Source organism: Phycodurus eques, chromosome 11, assembly GCF_024500275.1.
Source record: "Phycodurus eques isolate BA_2022a chromosome 11, UOR_Pequ_1.1, whole genome shotgun sequence".
NCBI lineage: Eukaryota > Metazoa > Chordata > Actinopteri > Syngnathiformes > Syngnathidae > Phycodurus > Phycodurus eques.
This window is the reverse complement of record NC_084535.1, coordinates 8,704,218-8,731,974: the sequence shown is the minus strand read 5'-3', so window position 1 is coordinate 8,731,974 and position 27,757 is coordinate 8,704,218. Positions and strand designations below refer to the sequence as shown.

The following is a 27,757-nucleotide window of genomic DNA, read 5'->3' as shown; positions in this document are numbered from 1 at the left end:
TTAGTTGGTTGGTTGGTTTGTTCAGTAGTTTGGATAGTTTTTTGGTTGGTTGATTCAGTCGGTGGGTTAGTTAGTTAGTTACTTAGTGTTTCCACAACGCTTTGCAGAGTCGTGGCGGTTTGGCCAAGGAAGAGACCTGCTGATCCAGGTCTAAGTGTAAAATCGGGAAATGTTGGTTTCATTTTTGCCGTTACAGTCTCATGCATTGGGGCAGTGACCCACGAGACTTAGCAGGAGGCGATGCAGTGTATTGTGTTTTTATTTATATTTGTATTTATATACAATTGTACATTACATGCATCAATGTATATGATATACATTTATTCATATGTATTTATATTAGTGTGATACTGTATTTATATTGTTTCTATTTATATAAGTAGAATACTACAGTCCCGTTGCTTTGACTGAAAAAAAACGTGTCAGAGTAACCCCCCTCCTCCCACTAACAGGAAGTGAGTGACGCTGACATCATGGAGCTGGTTCATAGCTCCTTGGGCCGTATGACCCTCATCCGTCAAGTGTTCCCATTGTGGAAGGACACCAACGTCCGCTGCATGAGGAACAATCACCGCATCTCCTCCCTGCTGTGTGACCCCCAGGAAGGCTATCTGCAGTCCCTGGAGGTAACGCTGCCACATTCCGCGTGTCACCGCTTGTTCCTTCTGTTCCTTTCACACTCATTGATCATGTGGGGGCGATACAGCCATCAATCATGATGCAATTGGCTTCTAGACTTTGTATTAAAACCAAAGCAAATGGTCCGTAACGTGACATTTTACTAAATAACACTCAAGATTGCTGTTGGCGAATAAGAAGTCGCCAATTAGTGATTAATTGTATCACAGAGAGAAATCCTTAAGCACCATAAGCCCTAAACCACTGTATATCGTTCCACAAACTTTCTTGAAAATAATTTGAAAAAGAAAACTAGCATAACAAGTAAACTTAAGACAAAAAGTATTTTTTTTAAATATCATATTTCTACCAATTGTAGTGTGGTACTTTTTGTAGAAAATTCTTCCAAATTAATTCTTATTAGATTTTGGTTTTGTATTGCTGAAATTGGCCCATTTTTGGCCCAACAGCATTGCTCAGCCTGCCCCATCTACTGCTGGGTTAAAGTCAACGAAGTCTTTCATTACCATGATAACTATGGGCAGAATGTTTAATCTAGACAAGCAAGTGAAAACTGGGAAGTGCACATAAACCCCTACGAAGACAACGTGGACTGTATTTTCGCTCACAGAGGCATAACTTGATCACCAAGCAGCAGAACTACGTTTGTCAATTAGTGTGTAGTTCAAAGTGTGTGGCGTATACATTGGACACATTGCCAAATATGAATACTCGCCTGCCCCTGCAAGAACTTCGCAGAACAATGAAATATGTGCCTCACACACATATCTGACATTAAAGAAAATCATAATGATCTGATAATCATCTCTCAATTTACTTACAAATTTACCTGTTCAGTGTGAAATCTGGGCCTGTTTAGTTGAACACAAAGCTTACAATATTCTGTTGTATGAGTAGCAACAAGTGGAAACACAATAAACCATTACTACACATCTAAGGTAGTGGAAGAGCATTTCATTTTTCTGCATTTAACTATACATCTGTGGTATAGATACTGTCGATCAGGGTGTCAAACGCACTGTTGTCACAGGCCACATCATAGTTATGACTTTCCTCTGAGGGCCGTTACATCTGTGAACCCATATAAATGAAAGATTACATCATATAATTACATAGGCTATACGATGATGAATAACCAGTTTTGAAATCAGAAGCCTATAAAAACATATTTATCAACTATTACATTTCTTTTCAAAGGGCGATTGGTAACAAAAAAATGCTTGCAAATATCTCAATGTTGTTACACCAGAACACAATGAGCAATTTTGATTTGCTTTCGCGGGCCAGATAAAATTATCTGCCGGGCCGGATCTGGCACCCAGGCCACCAGTTTGACACCTGTGCTGTACATGAACAAAGATACATTATATGTAGTAAATACATATTTTTTCTGAAAATGAAATGGAGTGATATTGGATAATTTTCCACAGCAGACCTGACAATCTGTCACAACAAGCTAAAGTGGCGCAGGGCAGTGGTTAGGAATCACTACTCTAAAGGAAAAAAAAGAAAATTCGTTTCTGGCCAAGTAAAGAGAACCACAGAAGACGCAAGCAGAGCGCTGGTGATTCGGGTCTTTCAGCGCCATCATCCCTCTCGTGTTCTTTATTCCTTTGCAAGTATTTGTAGGACAAGTTTGTTTGTTTTTGGGAACTAGCAGCATGTTTCATCTGCTGTCTTCAACGCTGACAAGAGGGCCACTTATCAGCCGCTGGTTGCTGAGCCAGAACAACACCAAAGTTGTGGCATATTGTTTTGTTCTACTTTTTCCCACCTTCTGCTGCACACGTACTGTGAACACACAGGATGACATCACAAGTGGCTCGTGAATGTTATTGCAGATATTAGCTGATTATGTATGCAAGTGAATATACTGTAGATTAAAGGCCCTTGATAAGATAATCATGAGGCACATGAATGCCTATGAATATAAATGACTGGAGCTCAATGTGACAGGGGAATAAGTGGCACAACAGAGTCAAACATTGTTATAAAAGATTATTTTTATCCGCAGTGTAGCAGGTAGCTTCTTATTTTTTAATACACTTACATGCTCTTGCAATCCTCTTAAAGAAGACATGCATTTTGCATGCAATTTAAAACAGTTCTTATGTTTCTTAAAAGCATAGGCTGTTGATCAAATTTCATCTAAGATCATTAAATTACAGTATAATTTACACTGCCTATGTTTTGTCTTGCTGACATTAGCCCATTTTGAGGGGCCATATACTGTTCGGCCACTGAGGAGTAGGGTTGACTAGTGTCAGAGCTGCATGTTGAGCCCCGAGTCTTAAAAAAGTAAGGGCGATCTGCTAAGCAAACCTGATCCACTATCCATCCATCCATTTTCTGAGCCGCTTCTCCTCACTAGGGTCGCGGGCGTGCTGGAGCCTATCCCAGCTGCCATCAGCCAGGAGGCGGGGTACACCCTGAACTGGTTGCCAGCCAATCACAGGGCACATACAAACAAACAACCATTCGCACTCACATTCACACCTACGGACAATTTAGAGTCTCCAATTAATGCATGTTTTTGGGATGTGGGAGGAAACCGGAGTGCCCGGAGAAAACCCACGCAGGCACGGGGAGAACATGCAAACTCCACACAGGCGGGGCCCGGGATTGAACCCCGATCCTCAGAACTGTGAGGCTGACGCTCTAACCAGTCTTCCACCGTGCCGCCTGTATACCATAGTGTGTGTGTGTGTGTGTGTGTGTGTGTGTGTGTGTGTGTGTGTGTGTGTGTGTGTGTGTGTGTGTGTGTGTGTGTGTGTGTGTGTGTGTGTGTGTGTGTGTGTGTGTGTGTGTGTGTGTGTGTGTGTGTGTGTGTGTGTGTGTGTGTGTGTGTGTATTTTTTTTTTTCCCCCCATTTGTTGTTCGGCAGCACTTCATCACCAAGGCGCTCCGAATTACACATCTACTACTTTGAAGATGCAGCGTATCCAGCAGACACAGCGTCAAACGAAAATAACCACCAAGTCCAACATCCACAACTTCACCCAGCATTTATGTGCCACTTATCAGAAACTAACGCAAATGTGTGCATCCAACGAAACTCAACGCAGCTCTGCTTATATTTTGGCTTTGAGTCATTGATTTACTCTATCTTGGATAAATAAAGGTTAATTACAATAAATGCAAACGATAAAATTGATGGTATGTAAATGACATCAACATCACATCGTATATCACAGACCAGAATGGCTCACTTAAAGACACATTTTAGAAATAGGCAGCTAAAAAAAGATTTATTCTGTTGTTTAATTTTACACTTGATGGGTGGACAGGTAATTCAGTGATAAAACTTTGTATACAAGCAATTAGTAAATTTTCCATCGTGTTGCCTTTTCAGTGGAAATGACTTATGCTCTTCGTGGCATATGGCGTTCATGTACGAATTTGTCAACCAGAAAGGATGCTATTATGTTCAGTTGTCATCACTCAAATTGCAAGAAAACAAAACTTTTACTACTGTTGCTGTTTTAGTTAGAATAAACTTGAGAGCTCATGACCTGACGCGCCTGCAGTCATGTGACCAGAAGCTGGCTCGCAACTTGGTTGCTTCCACCTTCCCTCACTTTTCTGTGGCCTTTCCAACTTGGTGATTCTAATTTAATCGAACCACTCTCAATTCAGGAAAGAAGTAAGAGGATAATAAAATCAGTGAAATGAATATTAGCTTTGCCTAATAAAATCATCTGTGTAATAAAAGCACAAAAACTCCCTAATGCGATAACGCTGCCTCCTTTGGGTCTTCTTACAACCTCACAATTACAGAGACATCAGATGTACTTTGAAACTTTCCTCGAATGGTAACCAAAGCCACTTCAACCAACCATCTGGTCGCACATCCTCCTAATCTATTTATTTATTCATGAATCAATTTGTAGTCTGACTAGACCACTAAAGCTGTATAGGCACATACCAACAATCAGGCCAAATTTAGGCACCTACTGTGCACAGTAAGAGTGTGCACAGTATTGCTAATAGGTGATTTTTTTTAACCAATAATGGAGGATAGGATAACAAAAAATTGAACTCCTAAATATTGAACCACGAATAGGTGGGGGGCATTACTGTACCTGCAAAGTTGGGGTTGGGTCTTCTCCATGGTTTCTCCCAAGTTCAACTCCTATTGGTGTGTTATCATTTGTATTATTCTATACCAGCCTATGATTGTTTGACCTTAAGGGAAGAGAAGTTGACTTGGCGATGTCTTACCCCTGAGAGTCTTCAACCTTTCATGTGCCAAACCCCCCAAGTGGCAGCTTGTATTGCTTCCACACGTCTCGCACAGTGCTAGGATTTAACCCCAGGGGTGGGGATGCGCCACAAACTCTACTCTCACACCACAGCAGAGCCAGCGGACATGATTCCTGACAGGATGCACTGCTGAGACAGTTATCGAAGAGGCAAGACGAGGCGAGCAGAAATAAAGCCTGTTTTGACAACTACTTGTATTTCTTTTTTCACTCCCCGCTCTCGGCCCCCGTCGTGATTTAACGCCTGTCCGGCATGCACACCGCCGTGCGCACAAAGCCACACAGCACAAAAATGGATTTATTAATAAGTCATCTTACTCTCCCTCCTCAAGGCGAGCGGGGGGTTCGCTGCCGTCACAGGACATAAACACTTAATTGTCTGCCAGGCTATGATCAATATGAAAATACGCCACCTGGAAGTGCGCTAGGATGACAGCGCGGCGCAGACTTTGACGGGCGCTGGGAGACGGCCGCGTGTGTCTGCGGGCACAAGTTATTGACCCACCGTCACGAAACACAAGAACGAGTTTTTTTTGTTTGTTTTTGTTTTTTTTTTTCTTCATGAAGCAATGTACAATCTATCAAAGTGTGGTGTTATCACCTCAAAGCGTTAAACTAACATTTTCTCTTATTTGAAAGACAGGAGTTCACTCATGCGCAGAAAGTAATCGCCATTTTGAGAGGCTTCCTCATTTTGAAAGAATACAGAAAATTGCAGGCACGTTCATCCCGGTGAATAGTTTTCTCGCTCAAAAAAGTCAATAACTCATGGCTGAAAAGACACTATTTTGGTTTGAAGCAAACATTTTGAGTAATTTAGACTATTTCCAACGATATGTCAAAAACAAGCTTGTCAGATTTTGCTGATTGTTGCCAAATTTGACCCGCTTGTACTGTACAGATGGGCAACTCTAACTAAAAAACATTTTATTTTTTCATCATTTTGTGTGCGGGCATGACTTCCCACACCCCCCAAAAAACGTTTTGGTCCCAACCGCTGAAATATTTGGAAAATTCAGCCCCTGATGCCAGTTTCACTTAGCATAATGAAATATGACATGTCTATCACCTGTAGACCCACAATAGGAACAAGTCTTGAACACAATTGCTGTCGTTATGGCTATGTGGCTATGTCCACCAAATTTGAAAAACATAAACAAAAGACAAGAGCCATATTTAAAAATAATTCTGTTATTCTCTTGTCTGCAGTAGTTTTCTAGTTCAATAGCTTAACGTTTTTTATTTTTTTATTTTATTTTTTTAAACCTTTCCCTCAACAGGTGTCCAACCTCTACCTGTATGACAGCGTTCTGATGCTGGCCAACGCCTTCTACAGGAAACTGGAGGACAGGAAGTGGCACAGCATGGCCAGCCTCAACTGCATGAGGAAGTCCACCAAGCCATGGAATGGAGGATGGTCCATGCTGGACACCATCCAAAAGGTATCTATCTGTTTGCGTTTTATCTGAAATCTTCTATGTATGTGCAGTTGGTTTGCAGCAATATTATTATTTTTTAGCTTTAGAATGTTGGGGGCGATGAGGGCGGACAAAGTGTGCTTCCAAGGTTTTCATGATTTTCAAGTATACAAAAGGTTTTTATGCTCAGGGTTGTCTTGTGAAAAAATCTGATCTACTGGGACCCGTGCCACATCCTTGCAGCACACACACACACACACACACACACACACACACACACACGCGCACACACACGTACACACTGTAATGATATAAGGTAACATGTTTGGGAAGAAATGACTTCATTTCATCTATCTGAATCTTGATAATGGAATTTGTAGTGGTTGCAGACAATCACGCTGGCTTCATCTTCAGACTGAAATAGTGCTGTTTTTTTCTGGACTCATTTTTTTTAACTCACAAAAACAAAAAAGACACTTTTTAATGGCTTATAAAATTAAAAGCTGAGAATTCCCCTTTCACTTACCTGCAAAATGTCAGAATAAAAGCATACTTCACAAACTGACACGGTTTATACATAATGATAACGTGATTTACATTGATGAATATCATGTCATTCCATTAAGCTCTGACGGAAAACATGATACGCTAGTCAAGTTTGTGGCTGCAGGTGTTTTTCTTTCAACAGATTATAAACACACACTGGAAACTGAATATAGCATAAGCATCATTACAAGGTTCAGTTTGTTGTGACATTCCCCTTTTTCCCGCTCGCTTGTGGCTGCAGGGACGCATCAGCGGATTGACTGGACAGATGGACTTCCGGGTGGAGGCTTCTAATTCTCACGTGCAATTTGAGATTCTGGGAACCAGCTACAGTGAGACCTTTGGGAAGGATGTGAAACGGGTAAGTCCTAAGTGATTACCGCACGTTTCATCTGTGTTGTGTTTGATGGACATCCTAGCAGGGTGCCTCCCCAAAATATCTTTTCTACTGCGGGTGCCCTTTCACCCAAAGTTAGCTTATGCTTTGAAGTCATGTACACAAAGCAGCGTGTGTCTGGCAGATGGGGTTTGCAGGTCCAGCTAGAATATAATAGTCTATTATAAAATGATAGCCATTGCCATTTGTATTGTCCCACAAAATTGAGTTAAAACGACCTACCTGTAGTAGGCACGCACAGACGTTCATGGAGGGTTACATTACGCATTACATTTTAATGCAGGTTTCAAAATTGTATTTCACATTGCAACAGTTCCAATGACATTTATGAATGATGCAGCTAAATGACAAAATGCAGACATACTGATCTATGACAAGAACCATGTACAGTATGTCACATTTCCATTTTTTCTTCCTCAGCTGTATTTACAGTGAAGTATTTAATAAAAGCATAGCAGAAATTCTTAAGAGACAGTTTTAGAACCAGAAACTGAATTTCTTGATGCATCTGTTTTGTATGTGTTCATTTAAATTTTAAGTGACACAATAATAATAATTCATAGCAAGGTAAAATGATGCATTCTATTATGTTACAATGAAATAAACCAATTATGTTACAATGAAATGAACATCATTCTTAGTTTGATTGCCGATTTAGCCATCAGACATTGACCCGCATTCACCACTCAGACTTGGTTCAAAATATTATGTTGATTATACAAAGTCGTCCGCATATGCTTTAATACAGTGTTTCCCAGCCGTTATGTACATCTTTTGCATTAGAAAAATCTCACGGCAAACCAACAAACAAAAATCTCAAAAGAAGTATTCATACTTAAATGATGATGTATGCACAGGTCTCGTGGAAGAGCATTTAATTATTCTGTTTGTCAATATACGTCTGGCATGGGCAGATGAACAAAGTTACATTATTTGTAGTAAATAAATCATACTTTTCAGACCAATTAAGTGAATTGGATAAATTCCCTCAGCATACCTGATCATCTCTGACGGTGCACTGCAGTATTGTGCCATGGCACAGTGGTTGAGAAAAGTAATGGCGTTTGCTCGAAACTTTGCTCATTTAAACCGGAAGACATTCACAATAATCTGTTTGAAGGATATTTCACAGAACACCGAGAATCTCAAAATGTTGGGAATTAAAAAGGGTCATAAAAGTGGACAGCAATAACATGGTGGCGTTAGCCAGTAATGTGTCCTACACCTCTTAGACCCCATGTACCTGAGACCAGATTAATAGAATAGTTCTGAAAATAACTATGAAATTATTTTGCATTCATTTGTGTTTAGGCAAACCAGCCCAGGGCAGAGCAGAAGTGACAGCATACTTTTTTTTCTATAGCCCCTATTTTGACCAGTTTTTATGGTAACATGAATTGAAAAGACCCCCCATGCATATGCAGTAGCTGAGATTTTACATTAGTGGGTCTTGATTTGTCCTTTTTTCACTATACTGTATGTCAGAGATAACTGGGTATCTCGCCCCAGGGTGCCCTTTTTGTTCTTACTGCTCAAAGCATGAGCATCGTTTGCATATCCAATACACGGGTCTATTTTATAGCAGATATGGATTTGCACTGTGCTGTCCTTTTCTGCGTGAGGAGCAGGCGGTGTGGAAATGCTAAAAAAACAGCTTTTTTTAATTTTTATTATTAAATATTCTCTTCATGTGACCTCTTACTGTGTGAATGAAACAATTCGATCATTTTTTGCGAGACCTCGCCACTAACCTCTGCAGCATCGCTGCTGCATTAAAACACCTTTGGCTCCTCTCTAAAGCTACGTTTTTCATGGTGTGGCATCCGCCAGATACTTTAAAGTAGATGACACGTACTGCTGTGCCTCATTAGACATCAGAAAGGAGCCCATTAATTGATACATGTCCTTCAGGATCACAACGGATGACATTAAAGTGACACAAAAAGCCTCATGACAACCTTGTGAGTGAAGCAGTAGAAAAATGCTATCTATGTACACCTGCACGAGCTAATTAATTATTGTGGGTTTTGTTTTTAGTCATGTAGAACTCAATTTGTACTGTATTTACCCATTTTTGTTGGGTTGGTGTTAGCAGGTGGTTTGGTTGCTGCTGCTTGTCAACTGATTGGTTCGTTGGCTGGGTAGGTTGGGTTGTTGACGCCTTGTTAATTAGTTGGTCGGTTGGTTGTTAGGTTAGTTGGTTGGCTTGGTTGACTGTTTTGTTGGTTGGATGTGTTGGTTGATGGATTAGTTGGTCAGTCAACACAACATGTTATCATGCAAACTACAAAAATAATGGATTCAGAAGGGCCCAGACTCCCACCAAGGCCGAACATTCCTAGATGGATCAGCACCAAGTTCATAGATGACCACATTTTTTCATTCATTTACTGAGTAATTTAGGAAAATGTTGATCTTGCAATATTAACACACGTGGGGGGAAAAAAATCCTATTTCCATTTCTCTTTTGGGTTTAATGCTAGTTTTGGGAAGTCAGTTTAGTCATTTGTTTACAATTACGCTCACTAACAAACAATAATGAAAACATCTCTGTGTTAATGAAAATTCATTATATAATCCTGTAAAGGTGTTTCTATTGGCTATCATTAGAGTTTATCGATCTCATGAAGTGTCTAGGGAGCGTATAATAACGTGAGCTGACAAACTTCAGTGTAGTTTGTTTGGGCGCACTGCTGAGAGAGATTAAGCTTATCATCTGCGTACTCTCAGCTATAATTTGTTTGGTCGCCGCCACCACCGACGTCCCGATTCCGTCAAGGGGCTTCCTGCGGAATGAAGAGGAATTGACTTTTTTTGGGAGGTGGCAATCTATGCCGAGCAGCACTGACCAGAAGCCGTAATGAAGATTTAATCACCACTCAGCCTGGAGCTGAAATCACCACGCCGGTTCATCATAACGCTGCCATTAAGGAGTCGTGAGGAGGAGACGCATCACACAGGAACGTCACGCCATATTTTAACTCGCACACACATAGTTGGCTCTCAGATGTCCACAGTGAATACACATAAACATGAACATGCATGTATCTCCAATTAGAGGCAGAAAGAAGAGACAGCAATGGGATGCCAGATGTGATTACTTGCCGTGTCTATACACAACAACACGGACTGCCGAGGCTCAAATGCTCTCTATTAGGGTGTTCATATAAATATTCACAAAGTCTGTCTTGTCTTTGCTGCGCCTATCTCGGTACTGTCATCGAGATGAGACACACCATTACGCGCCATCTTCCTCATCCTCACCTCTTAACTCACTACCGCTGTAACCGTCCTCCTCCCTTGGCTAAGCATTCCTCCCTCTCCATCATCATTTATCTGCATCCAGTCCATTTTCCTCCCAGCCTGATGGCTCTTAGATGAGGCGTCTCTCTGCTTAAGACACTCTAATGAAGACTGAAATACTATTTCCTGGATGGCCACTGTGAGTTTGCCCCACCAGCTCGCCGCTTTTGCGCCTGCTGCAGAGTGATCGATGCCGCTTTTGTTGTTTTGCTTCCCCCGCTTTGCGCTTATTGATGCGTCAGCTCCTTCCTAAGCAGATATTGCAATTGACTTCCAGTTCGCGCGAGCCTCTTTGCTGAGAAAGTCCACTCGTTGAGATGTAATGGCTCCTCTTAGCCGAGCATCTTTCATGCATCAGTCAGAATTGATTTCTCGCTGGCGCATTCAGCAACGATGACAGCCATCTGTGCTCAGTGTAACATTATATGGAAACATGGCTTTACAATCGTGCGGCATTAACCTCTCCTGAATGAGCTCATTTTTAGGAGTCACGAAGATGACGAATCTGCTCATTATTAGACCTCAGAAGACCAGACGTACTCAACAAGATTGTGACAGTACACTTTAAAACAACACGTAGCTAAATTAATACTTAAACCAGCGCTTCCCAGAAAAACGTGCTTCTAAAGTCTCAAAACACTGCCCAAGTTCAAGTTCTGTGAACTGTGCTATTTTTTTCTTCCTTTTTTGACCCATGAAAATTGTTGCTAAGAAACAAAACAGTAAAATGAGAAAAATTATAAAATATATTTTTGGATGATTTAATGTAGAGCGGTTCATATTGACCCATGACCATTGTTGTTACGAAACAAACAAACCACAGAGGTTAAATGTGAGGTTGGGAGTGCCGCAGCCAAGGAAACATGAAATCATCCTTGTTCTTGGAAGAGTTATGTTGAAGGTCAAATTGACCTGTTTGGAAATCTAGATATAGATGTTTTTTTTCCTTCTTTTGTTAGCCATATTTTTTTTCATTTAATTTGCAAAAATATATTTTTTTAGATACCATTTGCATTGTGGTTTTACAGTCATGCTCATTCTGTGGCGGATTTTTAAGGAATGCATCATTCTTTAAAGAAAACATGAGTGGTCCGGCAAAACACATTTATTTTATTCTTAATGGAATTCAAATTAAACAATGACATTTTAGTACAGCAGAATATCTCAACAAAGCACAGCAATAAAGAAAATAATGAGATGATCCATCAAAATTGCCAATAAACGTATTTCACAAATTCTACAAGGGTAGTTAACTTATGAGCACAACTGTTTATGTTCTAATGATTAAACATAGAGCATATTGGCCTATGAACAGTGTTGTTAAGAAACAAATAAAAAGGGCATCATCAGCTGGCATCTCAACTGACCTGCCAAGATGGTTTGTCATTGGCAACCTTTGTCTGGCACATGCGGTCGCCAGTTTGTCTCGCCCGTGTGAAGAAAACACAGCGGCGTCTGCCTAATCATAGGAATAATTCTGTTATGGCTCCCATTACTGGCCAAAGTGCTGCTAACTGGAGCCCAAAATGAGGCCCAGCGGTCCCCGCCCTCATCTCGCCAATTTGGACTGCCATCTTTGTCCTCCGCCGCTGTATAGCAGCGCTTATTTGGCGCTCATGTTTGGCTCAACGTGCGTCCCCAGAGAAGTGGACAGACTGTTTCTTTCTGGCCAAACATCACCAAAGAGAGTCAACTCATGTGGAGTCAAGTTGGAGCGGTGTTTGTGTTGCTTAACATCCAACCATCCATTTGGTCTGTCCTTATTAGGGTGAGCTGGAGTCTGTCCAGCTGACTTTCATCAAAAAGTGGGGTACGCCTGGACTGGACTGTTTGTCATTCAATCGTAAGGCACATCATGACAAACCACCAGCCACACTCAACAATGTAGAATCTTCAATGAGCAATGTTTTGGGGGATGTGGGAGGAAGCCGCTGTACCCGAAGAAAACCCACACAAGTACAGGAAGAACATGCAAACTCCAAACCAAAGCCGAGATTCAAACCCAGAACCTCTCAACTGTAAGGCAGACGCGCTAACCACAGTCCATGTCCATTTTGCTTAGCATTGTGTGTAAAATTGGTTGACAGACCTCAACCAAGGATGTGTTGTTTTTATTGTTATTTGTATTATGAAGTGGGGTACACCCCGACCGATAATTGGGCAGAATTTGACTACAATTCACCCCTTTCGATCAAAGTCAGCAAAGGTCTGACTATAGTTGTCTCTAATAGATTATCATGTGGGATGTGTTGCGATTGAGTTTTCTTCATGATGATCCTAAATGTTAAACATTATTTGATATTCACAATCAAAAATGGTTTTGGGGAGGAGACTCGCAATTATGAGTGCAAATATGTGTGTGGTGTGCTCTGGTGGTCATCTCAAGAGCACCATACAACAATAAGAGAACAACATTTATTTATTTTTTCCCTGATGTGCAGGGTCTCTCACATTTTTAAAAGCCGATGTTAAATATCAGTGAAGGGGAAGAAAATACCTCATTTATTGCTGCGATCGTTTGGCTTATGTCATATTTATAAAAAAAAAAAAAAGAAATGTAAGATTAGTGACAGCTTAATTTTAACTGGCTCTTGAGTTTTAATTAAGTAGTCTTTCTGACACACCCACAGACTGGCAAGTTGCTGACTTTACATATTCATTCATTGATCTGAATGCCGATGCTGTGTTGTTTCATCTGCCGACATGACAAAGAAATGTGGAAATTGTGGTAAAGATTATCTCCAGCTTCGATGTTCCCCTTTTCTTCAGTGCACAGTCATAATTGTAGTCATTCCGTGTGATGTCACTCCATCTGATGTATTCTCAACTTGTCTGTTTTGACTCGTCAGTGTGCAATATCGAGTTATAACTTGAGACGCTACAGTGACAAACAGACGCTCAGCTCGTGATAGCCCATCAGGAGAGATGAGACTGGACTAATTTGAATGGTCATCTTATATTGCCTCGTGCGTCTGGAAATGAGCGATAGCGCCCCCTTCTTCCACAGGGGGCGGACGAAGCGAAAGGAGACTTATGGAATAAATATGCACTTACGTTTCTTTTAAAATTTAGGAGCAAATTGTACAAATAGCCAGGTGCCACATTAGTAGAGTGTGTACTTCCCGAGCAGAGGTGGGTAGTAATAAAGTAGTGGGTAGTGCTGCATTTACTCTGTTACATTTACTCAAGTAACATTTTGGATAAATTCTCCCCGTCAAAGTAGTTTTAATACAGCACACTATTTACTTTTACTTGGGTTTTTATGTTAATAGTAAAATGTATTTTTACTCCGCTACAATAATCTAAATGCCATGCGCTACTTTTATTTATCAATTACTTCTTATTTATCAACTATTTCGTGATCTGCTTAGACTATGACTTCGACTGTTTGCGACAATCCAATTTAAGCGCTAGTGACGTTAAAGTCTAGTTCACCAATCAAACGACACAATGAAGTCGCATAACTGCACACATATTCTATTGGGCTTTCCCGGACATAACACGAGATAAGCCAGCCCAGCTAATTGGTGTGCCTACGTGGCGACCATGTTGGAAAGGTCGTCGTTACCATTGAAGGCAACGGTGCGTGACTCGTGTTTAGATTTAGACAAAGAAAAACAACAGCGTTCATGTATTGTAGTATTTGTATGGCACTGTCTGCTCAAATGTGGATATTTCAGCCCACTTCTAACTTGAGAAAACAAATTGCAGATGTTTTGTTGTTGTTTTGGCAGTGCATATTCACCCACATTAGCCCTATTTTATCACAACTGTAAAACATAGATCTCTTGGGGGACGTGCTAATCTCACTGTAAACGCGCGCAGACACAGCAATATCAGAATTTGCTCATTCACATTTTGTTTGATTTTTATTTTACTGATGTTCCTACTCTGATTTAAAAAAAAATAATAATAATTATAATATTTTTTAAAATAAGAAGTTACTCACCATTTTCTCAGTACTTGATTAGGTTATTCACTCTGTACTTTTTACTCTTGAGTATTTTTTGGGAGAACTACTTTTTACTTGAGTCACATTATTATCAGGTAACAGTACTCTTACTCAAGTACAATATTTGGCTACTCGACCAACCTCTGTTCCCGAGTGCGCACAAACCCACCTCTGCCCCACCTCCAAGCGACCCCCTTAACACAATAGCATTTTTCCAAGTGGAGACAACAGTTCATACACTACACTGAATGGAGTGCATGGATGCATCACCTTGCACAAATACCCACCACCCCGCTTTAACAACTTCACTGAGCCATAAAGAATGTCACTTTTCAGAAGCTTACACTAATCTGTGCATCCAGTAAGACTCAATGCAGCTCTGCTTTCATTTAAGCGTCGTAACCATAGAGGGTGTGGTTATTTTCTACATGATAGCATTTCATAGAAGTTGTCCGGCGGGGGCACGGTTAGCACATCTGCCTCACAGTTCTGAGGACCGGGGTTCAAATCCCAGTCCCGCCTGTGTGGAGTTTGCATGTTCTCCCTGTGCCTGTGTGGGTTTTCTCTGGGTTCTCTGGTTTCCTCCCACATCCCAAAAACATGCATGGTAGGTTAATTGAAGACTCTAAATTGCCCGTAGGTGTGAATGGTTATTTGTTTATATGTGCCCTGCGATTGGCTGGCGACCGGTTCAGGGTGTACCCCGCTTTTCGCCCGAAGATAGCTGCGATAGGCTACAGCAGCCCGTGACCCTCGTGAGGATAAGCGGAACAGAAAATGGATGGATGGAAAATGGATGGATGGAGAGTCCGTTGCATGAAAGTCAATCTGGATCTTCACCTAGCCTCGCTGATAAAGTCATGAGCAAAGAAACATAGTGTGGCAATGGTATTATGTAAATTATTATTTATTATTAAAATTATTATATGTGACTGTAGGAACGTAGATCGACCAGTAAATTGAGAGCTTCGCCTTTCGACTTCGCTCCTTCTTTACCACAACGGACCGATACAAAGTCCGCATCACTGCAGACGCTGCACTGATCTGCCTGTCGATTTGGATGGATGGATGGATGGATGGATGGACAACTCTGCAACATTCCCAACAGCTCACTGAGACACATTTTTGTATAAAAAGCAGGAACACAAAAGATCTATTTGGTTGTTTGATTTCACACTTGATGACCAGGCACTCCAGCGACCCAACTATTTCTATAGAATGGGCTCTGTTTTTTGTTTTGTTTGTTTTGTTTATAAATGCAACACAAACAATACCATGGACAGTGATGTTTTCCAATGTTCACATTGTCATCCAAATACAAGAGCGATTTGACAACCACAGATTTCCCAGGGATATTGAACTCACTAATGATTGTTATATGATTATATTTATAATTTATAATGTTACCTGTGGATGTAAAAGCGAAGCTTGTGGCCAAAATGTTTGCAAGTGGTATGTACCACACCGGTTACATTTAAATGAATGGGAGCGAGCGAGACCCTTTAAAATACCCACACTCACTGTGATTCTCGCCCACGTCCTCTTTCTGTAGAAACCTGCTACTTCCTTTCTGTCTAACTCAGGCTTGCAGAGGAGAGGGAGGGGGGTCAAAACTGTGTGTTGCTGAACTGAAGGACAGACGGAGCACTTTTGCGATGCTGGTTCTGCTGTCGAACCCCACGGAGGGGTCGTGGGCTTATCGACGAAAAATCAAAAATGTGGCGTGCCCACTTGAAAACCCTGAAGCCTCAAGGTCTAAAAACATAGAGCTCTGGCCTCAGTTGAACAACATCTGAAGGGAGCGACTTCTGTGGAAGGCCACCCCACATGGAGAGCAGGCGAAGACTCCTGCCAATATGGTTTAATAAATGAGATAAAATGGTGTATGTGCAGCATCTAGCACCTATACAGGTTCGTTGTTCAGGAGGTCCATATATAGTATCCAGTCGCTCAATGTGCAGGGCTGAGTCACCGACTGTCTTTGTTTTTATTTTGTATTTTTTGCAATGGTCCGGACCAATCCGCATCACGCAGCGTGCGGCAGGCCTAAGCTTTTTTCATGCTTCTTTATGGATCTGAAGTCGATAGCCTTCACATTAACCATGTGTGTCTGTCTTTATTTACTAATAATGCCAAACACTGATATCAAATTTAAAAAAAAAACTTAAATACAAATAAAACTAAATGTTGTATATTTTCTACTTAAATAAGTGGATATCTTCATACTAACATTAATACAATACCACATGCATATTCTATCATGAACCAGGATTGTTTGTTGATAACTTAACGTAACCACAATGTTAGGGAGAATATTGATTCACAGTATATCTTCATACCCGTGGATGTAAGAAAAGGCATACATTAAAGCCTTCCTCTAATTTGCAGCTCGGTGCTTTGGAGGAGGACTTATAAAGAAGATATACGTCTGTGATGGTTTGTTTGGTTAGTCCTGTAAACACGACATGAAAACTAATGCAATTTTTCAAAACTGGAAAAGACAGAGCCGTATTTCAGCAAAAAGGGAGATTACGAGCAAAGGAAACATTCGTCAATTTTACATACAGTAATACAGCAGACAAAACATATCAGTTGCTAACCGGTGTGGTACATACCGCTTTCAAACATTTTGGTCACAAGCTTTGCTTTTTCATCCACAGGTACATTATAAATTATAAATATAATCATATAACATAATCATGAGTGAGTTCAATATCCCTGGGAAATCTGTGGTTGTCAAATCGCTCTTGTATTTAGACGACAATGTGAACATTGGAAAACATCACTGTCCATGGTATTGTTTGTGTTGCATTTATAAACAAAACAAAAAAAACAGAGCCCATTGTATAGAAATAGTTGGGTCGCTGGAGCGCCTGGCCATCAAGTGTGAAATCAAACAACCAAATAGATCTTTTGTGTTCCTGCTTTTTATACAAAAATGTGTCTCAGTGAGCTGTTGGGAATGTTGCAGAGTTGTCCATCCATCCAGCCATCCATCCAAATCGACAGGCAGATCAGTGCAGCGTCTGCAGTGATGCGGACTTTGTATCGGTCCGTTGTGGTAAAGAAGGAGCGAAGTCGAAAGGCGAAGCTCTCAATTTACTGGTCGATCTACGTTCCTACAGTCACCTATGCCGAGTTGTAATGTGAAAAATTAGATAATTTACATACTACCATTGCCACACTAGGTTTCTTTGCTCATGACTTTATCAGCGAGGCTAGGTGAAGATCCAGATTGACTTTCATGCAACGGACTCTCCATCCATCCATTTTCTGTTCCGCTTATCCTCACGAGGGTCACGGGCTGCTGTAGCCTATCGCAGCTATCTTCGGGCGAAAGGCGGGGTACACCCTGAACCGGTCGCCAGCCAATCGCAGGGCACATATAAACAAATAACCATTCACACCTACGGGCAATTTAGAGTCTTCAATTAACCTACCATGCATGTTTTTGGGATGTGGGAGGAAACCAGAGAACCCAGTGAAAACCCACACAGGCACAGGGAGAATATGCAAACTCCACACAGGCGGGACTGGGATTTGAACCCCGGTCCTCAGAACTGTGAGGCAGATGTGCTAACCGTGCCCCCGCCGGACAACTTCCATGAAATGCTATCATGTAGAAAATAACCACATCCTCTATGGTTACGACGCCCCCACTATCATGTCAAAGCTTAAATGAAAGCAGAGCTGCATTGAGTCTTACTGGATGCACAGATTAGTGTAAGCTTCTGAAAAGTGACATTCTTTATGGCTCAGTGAAGTTGTTAAAGCGGGGTGGTGGGTATTTGTGCAAGGTGATGCATCCATGCACTCCATTCAGTGTAGTGTATGAACTGTTGTCTCCACTTGGAAAAATGCTATTGTGTTAAGGGGGTCGCTTGGAGGTGGGGCAGAGGTGGGTTTGTGCGCACTCGGGAACAGAGGTGGGTCGAGTAGCCAAATATTGCACTCGAGTAAGAGTACTGTTACCTGATAATAATGTGACTCAAGTAAAAAGTAGTTCTCCCAAAAAATACTCAAGAGTAAAAAGTACAGAGTGAATAACCTAATCAAGTACTGAGAAAATGGTGAGTAACTTCTTATTTAAAAAAATATTATTATTATTATTATTATTATTTAAATCAGAGTAGGAACATCAGTAAAATAAAAATCTAATAAAATGTGAATGAGCAAATTCTGATATTGCTGTGTGTGTGTGTGTGTGTGTGTGTGTGTGTGTGTGTGTGTGTGTGCGCGCGCGTTTACAGTGAGAGCGAGATTAGCACGTCCCCCAAGAGATGTATGTTTTACAGTTGTGATAAAATAGGGCTAATGTGGGCTAATATGCACTGCCAAAACAACAACAAAACATCTGCAATTTGTTTTCTCAAGTTAGAAGTGGGCTGAACAATTACTATTTACTATTAACATAAATACTCAAGTAAAAGTAAATAGTATTCTGTATTAAAACTACTTTGACGAGGAGAATTTATCCAAAATGTTACTTGAGTAAATGTAACAGAGTAAATGCAGCACTACCCACTACTTTATTACTACCCACCTCTGCTCGGGAAGTACACACTCTACTAATGTGGCACCTGGCTATTTGTACAATTTGCTCCTAAATTTGAAAAGAAACATATGTGCATATTTATTGCATAAGTCTCCTTTCGCTTCGTCCGCCCCCTGTGGAAGAAGGGGGCACTATCGCTCATTTCCAGACGCACGAGGCAATATAAGATGACCATTCAAATTAGTCCAGTCTCATCTCTCCTGATGGGCTATCACGAGCTGAGCGTCTGTTTGTCACTGTAGCGTCTCAAGTTATAACTCGATATTGCACAATGACGAGTCAAAACAGACAAGTTGAGAATACATAAGATGGAGTGACATCACACGGAATGACTACAATTATGACTGTGCACTGAAGAAAAGGGGAACATCGAAGCTGGAGATAAACTTTACCTCAATTTCCACATTTTTTTGTCATGTCGGCAGATGAAACAACACAGCATCGGCATTCAGATCAATGAATGAATATGTAAAGTCAGCAACTTGCGAGTCTGTGGGTGTGTAAGAAAGACTATTTAATTAAAACAAAAGAGCCAGTTAAAATTAAGCTGTCACTAATCAAAGGAAACTTTCGTCAATTTGACATTTTACATACAGTAATACAGCAGACAAAACATATCAGTTGCTTTCATTTACCTGTATGCCTTTTGATGTTTATCCTAGGTTTTCAAACTCAAGCACTTACAATGGATTGTAAGAGCAAAGTGGTGTCAATGTGTCATAAAGCCAAGGTTCAAAATTAAGTGCAGGGGTCCACTTATACAACCTTGATGCTTAAAAGAATATCACACACAATGCCACTGGTAAATTTAATAACATGTAAAAAGAAATTGCATCAAAGCGAATCTAATATTTATATGCATAATATACTGTAAAAAGAACAGAAATGGGAAATTAGACTTAATTGAAATTTAAAGGACTTAATTTTTTTTAATCAATATTCTGTAATTGTTTCATTGTACAGATATTTTTTTAATTTTATCAAATGAATTGAAAATGATCCAAAAAGGAACCTGAAAAAGTTCCATTAACGTAAACATTTACTAATGTTTTCTTTGCGAGAAAGGTGACTTCTGAGGTGGCCAGAAAAAGTTGTTTTTTGGCCCGAGGCCGTCGTTCTTGTCCTGTCAGCCTGAATGGGAAAGACACCTGAAAAGTGACGTGTCACATCCTGGGGGATACTCGTCCAGCTAGAAGCGCTGATTAACAATTTAAACGACATCTCTTTCGTAACCGGAGACAGAGTTCACAAAGTTGACGAGGTGGAAGGCAAACACATTTTCACATAATTCCCATAATGTCTTATTGTGCTGTTACGATAACCTATTTCTTCCTGTAGTCATCATATTCCTCATCACTGTCGCGTTCATCTCTGATCACTAAGCACGCAGCAGATTGCTTCCAAAGTGCAGCAAAACATGGCGGGATTGGCCTGCTGGAGAGTCCTAACAGCATGCTAATGGTTGACACTTGTTGCCTTGGCAACCAGATGTCTTGTGAGATACTGCTGTTGTTTTTCCAACAACAAGCTGAATCATAAATTGTTAGCCGGGATGACTGCATTTGTTCCTTCTTCATTTCATGTTTTGTTAAACATCCCTTCTTTCTTCTTGATATTAATTCTGCGTTTTTAATGCGTCCAACAGTTTGGGGGAAGACTTTGTCCCGTCTTTGCCCCAGTGCACAAAGCAAGGTCATTTATGGCATGCTTGGGTGGGTTTATGTGGAACAACACAGTCAAACACCTATGGGTTAAAGTAGAACAGTGATTCTGTGTGAGGTACGTGTACACCAAGGGGTATGCAGGCTCCCTCTAGTGGTATGCAAAAAAATCACTGAATTAAATGTTCTAACTGTTGCATAATGTTATTAAAATGGCTTCAACTTTTTTTTGTATTTATTGTTTTTTTAATCGAGTGCAGAACACTTGTTAAATATAGTTAAGTTGTATTTACATTTTATGAGCAATACATTTGCATTTAATCTTTAAGCATTAAACATTTATCCATCCAGTTCCTATACTGCTTATCTTGTTCAGGGTAGCGGGAAACTGAAGCCTATCCCAGCTGGTCTTTGAGCAAAAGAGCCTTACGATATTTCATTTGATCGTTTTGTATTCATGGCCTAGAAGTGGTTTTCATACAGTGCAAATATTTACTGTAATTATGACTTCACTGCATTTTTTATTTTTTTTTTTAAAACCATTTTCACCTCCTTCAGATCAGCTGTCCCTGACCTTTTTTGCACCACAATCTGTTTTCCATGTAAAGTGATATTTAGACAGACCGGCATAGAAACAAATAGTATTTGTTGAAAAAAATAATAATAATAAATAAGTTATCATTACGCTTACTGTAGTAGTTGTCATTAGAGGGAGCCGGTCCATGTGGTAATGGGAGAGAATGACAACCAAAGTGTGCAGACGCAGACAGCCTCGTAGCGCTCGTCTACGAGGAAAATTACAAACACCCAGTCTTACCCGCCTCCTCGCAGAGTCACAGCAAGCGCAGCTCTGGACTTGCGCTAGTCACAAAAATAGATCTCGCAGTCTCTGACTCCAATTTTCCATTTTCTTCTTATCTTTCAGTTGGCGTCATGGGACTCTACCCGAGGTCTAAACGGAAGCTTAAAGGAGAGCCGCATCGAGAGCGGGATGCAGGGTGTGACGCTCAAGATCGTCACATTGCTGGTGAGTCGGATTTCCAGTGACAATTTGAGTTGTAGCATATAGACAGTGGCCACAACATTAGGTACACCTGATCTGAAACCTTGCCACCATGACCTCATGGCTCGATTTTTGTTCTCGTATGTAAAGTGTGAGACCTCACATGTATTTTACATCAAGAGCTGTGTGCCTTCCTCTTTTATTGGATCGCTATAAATCGCATCGCTAGTGGTTTGCATGTGTGCTTCACAGTTGAGTGATTCTTGACTGGGACCTTCTCCCACATTCCAAAAAAAACTGTAAATAGTCCATAGGTGTGAATGTGAGCGTAAATGACTGTATCTGTATTTGTGCCGTGCAATTTGGTCGGCGCCCAGTCTGAAGTGTACCCCACTTCTTTCGGCCAAAGTCAGCATGAATGGGCTGCAGCTCACTTGCAACTTTCAAGAGGACAAGTTGCATATAAAATAAATGGATAGATTATGGAGGCAAACCTAATATTGTGGCCAGTTATATGCATGTACTGCATGTAGAAATCAAAATCATATCAATCAGTCAATAGAAATTTTGGTTTTAACCTTCTATTTTACATGTAGAGTCTTTAATGACTCTAACATGCATGTTTTTGGAATGTGGGATGAGGACGTCACACAGGAGGGCCTGGTTTAGAAAGTATACCTCTCGACAGTGAGGCAGACGTGCTAACCACTAGTCTCCCATGCTGGTGTTTTGTTTTTGCTTCTTCCCCATTTATGAAAAAAAACACTGTATTTTGATGATGATGACAAACAATGGCTTCATTTTAGCATTAGGCTGCTACATAACAAAGAAATCCAACGTCCAATATAGACCTAAAAAGTACACTACTCTGGTCCGACTAGTCCACTAATGGCTGAGCACCTTGCTAACTGGGGGGTTGGCTGAGCACCTTGCTAACTGTCAAGGGGTTCTCTGCATGAGTTTAGCCAAATATACGGCCGTCCAGTCAACAACCGCTGCGCCTTAGTCTTCAGTACTGTTCAGGCACAGAACTGGTGCTGCATAGGTGTTTATAGCCACAGCTGCTCTATGTATGGATATGAGAACTCCTGGGTTCTGGGCAGGAAGGGGATTACAAATTAGTCTACTGCTCAAATTTTTGCCTCTTGTCTTTTTTTTTGTTTTTTTGTCTGGCTTTGCATATTGTCGCTGTCTGTCAGAAGCCTTGTGTCTTCAAAGCCACTTTTTCAGGAAATCTTTAAAGTATTATACCTTGTATTTCAATCGTACATCTTTCTATTTCTGGCCGACATCACAATGATGCTGTCATTGATTAGAATGTTACAGACACAGTCACGACCGTCCCCCGACTCGAGAAAAGGCTCCAATAGTTAACCAAAGCTAACGACTGTGGTTATCATCTTCCCAAACTCTTATTTCATAGGGCTAAAATCCATGAGTGATGCAATACAAAATTGATGATCTGACTATGCTGTCAATAGGCAGAAATTAATCTGCACGCAAACTTACCTTCAATTACAGCTTTGGCAAAACAGGCTTACTCAAATGTATCTAACCTATTTTCACTCGTTATTGTCCAAGAAGAATTTCATACTCGTTGCAACTTTCAATCTTGATGAGCTATAATGCAGTAAGGCTCTTGTGGGGTGAGGAAAAAGTGAGTTACTACACACCTTGGGCAGTTGAAAAGCCCAATAGAGTGAAGTGATTTGCTCGCAAGCTATTTTGAACACTAGGAAAAAAAAAAGGACTATGTGCAGACTGACCAAAAACATTGACTATAATATGAAATTGACCAAATTTGGACACAGGACGTGTCCGCCCAACAGCGTATCACGTCGTTTCTGGAAACGATAGGTTTTAGCTTCAAATATTAGAGAAATGAAGGTGTTCTATTTTATTTGTTTTTGTTGGTTGGTTTAGGTTTTTTTTAGCTCCAGAGAGGGCAGGAATATATCACTTCTCTCTCATGCACAGTAATAAAATTTGTATGCTGAAAGACAAATATCCACAGTTTTTTTAACCAGTCGTGGCATAAGGCAAAAAAAAAGAAAGAAACTAATAACTACGAGTAGAAACATCCCCAGTAGTTTTGAGTGAGTCCTTGAGCAACAATGTGCACAAGACAATGGCAGCAAAAGACTGCAAATGGGCAGAACATGGCAAAAGAACATTGCATTCTACAATCACTCTCTTGCGAGTCAACGGGTTCTTGCCTGAGTTGGGAGAGGTCACAGGAATGGACTCTGTGTCCTAAAAAACCTTGCAACCAGTAGGACACAGAGTCCAACCAGGCGAATGGCGAACAAACAAAGGCCAAAACCGCTGGAAACGTGGAGACGGTGTGACAAAGCTCGGCCACTTGTCGCCTGAGAGGGCTTTTAGAGATCTTTTCCCGCACGAATTCGGGCCGTTGGGAAACCCTTCAAAGTCAGTTTGCCCTACGCTCACGCCTCCTCCTCCCACTCACTGCACTTTCTCCTCCTCTTCATGCATGGTTTCCCCCTCACTGTATTTATTCACATAAGTTCAGCTCAGCACTGTCTGCTTTATCACGCCATAGGCCCCGACGAACCCAACCTCCCTACTTCTCCTGCCTCCTTCGACTCTCTTTTAGTCCACCTTTAATTCCACTCTGACACTTCATAAAGACAGACAACGGGCTGTGACAAATTTTTAAAAAGGTCAATTTCCCTTGTCAACATGTGTCCATTGGAGCTTAATTCTAATGCCTTAACCTCTTGGCCATCCTGGTATGTAACAGCAGAAGTAAACTCTTTGTATTTCACAGTGTGAAATTGTGACTAATCAATTGCCGCCAATGTGTTTTGCACTAACCTACACCTCTCTACCACACTACTGAGATCAGCACCACAATGACAGGATGCTAAAAATTGTGTCACATTGTGTCTTTGGAGCTTTGACAATGGAAATGCTAAAAATAATAATAATAATAATAATAAATGAATACAAATGCAGACATATTTTACAGTAATATTGGTATTAGCATGAGCAAAAGGACACAGGCTACTCAACTCAACAGTCTACTAATTTATGTACTACTAATGGAGAATCCATGTGAGTTCTACCAGCCAGTCCGTTGAATGTCATCATAATAATTAAGCAGTTCCAGATAGGGCGGCACGGTGGAATACTGGTTAGAGTGTCAGCCTCACAGTTCTGATGACCGGGGTTCAATCCCCGGCCCCGCCTGTGTGGAGTTTGCATGTTCTCCTCGTGCCTGCGTGGGTTTTCTCCGGGCACTCCGGTTTCCTCCCACATCCCAAAAACATGCATCGTAGGTTAATTGACAACTCTAAATTGCCCGTAGGTGTGAATAGGAGTATGAATGGTTGTTTGTTTGTATGTGCCCTGCGATTGGCTGGCAACCAGTTCAGGGTGTACCCCGCCTCCTTCCCGATGATAGCTGTGATAGGCTCCAGCACGCCCACGACCCTAGTGAGGAGAAGCGGCTCAGAATATGGATGGATGGACAGTTCCAGATAGAATGACTATTAACAGGCAGCCCCTTGCACCCTTTTAACGGCAAGTCTTCGAACTGATCAATAAATTTTGACACCCTACCCCGTCCATAAAAGGTCATTGGCAATTAGCGTTGGCAATCTGTCTAGGACATCTGCTTCTGTTTGGGGTTTATTGGGGTGAATTCCCAAGTCAAAAATATGGCTGCTTTGAACCAAAATGGCTGAATTTCTGTTAAATACTATGCAAGGTTCCTTGAGATGTTCCTTGTTATGATAGACATTTCCAACTAATTTCGCTTCAATCGGTTAACCTGGTGTCAGGAGCAAAAAAAATTCTCCTTTTTCTTTAACTTCGAGAATGTGACATACCTAGAATTCGCCCTCCAAGTGGCCGACTTGCTGTTCAATTTCATCGGTTCTTGAATGTTTTTGTGCGTCCTTTTATGATAAATATCTCTAACAAATTTTGTGTTGTCATGCTGACAAACAAAAAAAATATGTTAACAGGAAGAGCCTTTCGTGATGGTAGCAGAGAACATTCTGGGCCAGCCCAAGAGATACAAGGGCTTTTCCATTGATGTATTGGATGCCCTGGCCAAGATCCTGGGATTTAAGTATGACATCTACCAAGTTGGAGATGGCAAGTACGGCTCGACGCTCCCTAATGGCTCCTGGAACGGAATGATTGGAGAACTCATTGCCAAGGTCAGTGCAATGTCTTTTGCAAATCAGGCAACCAGTCTCAAGATTAAGATCCAAATGATTTCTCTGGCAGCGAGGCCACATTTTCTTGTTTTAAAGAGTCCAATTACAGAGTTCGCCATAATGGAAGAAAAACAGAAAAAGCATTACTTGGCCCAAAAGCCTTTATCTGCGAATCAGTCTGTCAGATTCATACTTGGAAGTAGAAGAACACATCTGAGAACATGACGGTGAATCATAATATTAATTTAGCTCCATCCTTAATGGAGTGACAGGTTATTTTCTCATCCCATTGATGGAAAACAACTCGCTGGGATTTTTTATTCTTCTATATTGAAGCTTTCGTTTTGACTTTTAGCAGATGGCTGCATGAAACATTTCTACTTCATAACAGTCCTGACCTAATTAAGACCACCGGTTGGCTTTCACTGAGATGATCACTCCGCAGACTCTGGCGAGAAAAGCTGCCTGAATACAAAAAAATCTATTTTCATAAAAGCGTGGCCCAGACACTATGAATTAGACATTATTATTATTATTATTATTATTATTATTGGTGGCAGGTAGTAGTAGTTGTAGTGGCAGCAGTAATCTTGTGAATTCTATTTAACAGAGGGCGGACCTTGCCGTGTCAGCCATCACCATCACCCCAGAGCGTGAACGCGTGGTGGACTTCAGCAAGCGCTACCTGGACTACTCAGTGGGCATCCTGATGCGCAAGTCAGAAGAAAAGATCAACATTTTCTCCCTGCTGGCGCCTTTCGACCTTGCCGTTTGGGCCTGCATCGCCGCCGCCATCCCGGTGGTGGGCGTCATGATCTTTCTGCTCAGGCGCATCCAGGCCATCCGATGCCAGAAAAACACGGTCGGCCACCCGCAGCCATCACCCTCCACGTCGCTGCAGAGTGCCATCTGGATCGTCTATGGTGCTTTTGTCCAACAAGGTAAGTGAACAAGAATTTTGAAGCTATTCCTTTATGGTCAAATTTGTGCATAATGTGGCTTTAAATACAAAAAAGAAGTAAGGCCTAAAACGTGAAATTATACAACAGAGCTATAGAACAAACAACGCAACATTAGAGGTGTCCTGGCTGGTCAGCCTATATCGTACACTACTAAAGTAGGCGATCTAGCATTGCCAGGTTGTACTCATAGAGACACTATTTACAGTATTATACTTATTAAAAGCTAAAGTGTCATCAACATGGTTTTGAATTACTATTTTCACATATTAGATAGGAGTCTGAAACACTTTCTGTTTTTAAACAGAGCAGAAAAGGTGAATAATGAACAAATCAATTAGAATACATTTATTGAAGAGCCCCTGGTGATTGAGTCATCCGTCATTGAAATAAGTGCACACCCTTGCATTTTTCTAAAGGTGTCCTCGTCAAGGACGCCGTCCCATCTTTACAGCTGGTAGAGATCCAGCTACGTCCGATTTGGACAAACGACTATTCCGGCAACTGAGCAGCATCCATCATCGAGTGGCACGTCACCCACGAGCCAAAAGAACATGAATTTTGTTATTTTTTTCTTGTCCTGTCCTGGCTTTGACTCCCAACGTTGCCAGTTTTAGTCTTTGTCAAGCAGACGGTTTCTCTTCCGGGAAGATGCGGTTCGCTTTAATGTAGATACGAGAGCTGATGTATTGTGGCTTTGTTAGACAGCATGAACTCGGCTACAGCATCAGCCGTGATTTAGGAATGATATGTCGACATTTGGCTGGGTTTTGAAACCCTTCTCTAAAGGAGACATTAAGGATTTTATTTTTTTATAATTCAAAACATTTCCCAATAACATGTCTTTGGCATCCTTTTTCAAAATACCCCAA

General features: G+C 41.1%; 1 protein-coding gene across 3 annotated transcripts in view; it reads left to right on the top strand.

Annotated features, from left to right (window-relative positions):
* Positions 1-27,757, top strand: part of grid1a (glutamate receptor, ionotropic, delta 1a) — a 269,061-nt gene that overhangs the window by 219,859 nt on the left and 21,445 nt on the right. For all 3 annotated transcript variants that reach the window (XM_061690419.1, XM_061690421.1, XM_061690420.1), the window contains 6 exons: positions 453-626; positions 6,182-6,343; positions 7,107-7,226; positions 21,659-21,760; positions 25,729-25,926; positions 26,537-26,867. In XM_061690419.1, the coding sequence (XP_061546403.1) occupies positions 453-626; positions 6,182-6,343; positions 7,107-7,226; positions 21,659-21,760; positions 25,729-25,926; positions 26,537-26,867 (1,087 nt within the window). The remainder of the gene's footprint in view (positions 1-452; positions 627-6,181; positions 6,344-7,106; positions 7,227-21,658; positions 21,761-25,728; positions 25,927-26,536; positions 26,868-27,757) is intronic.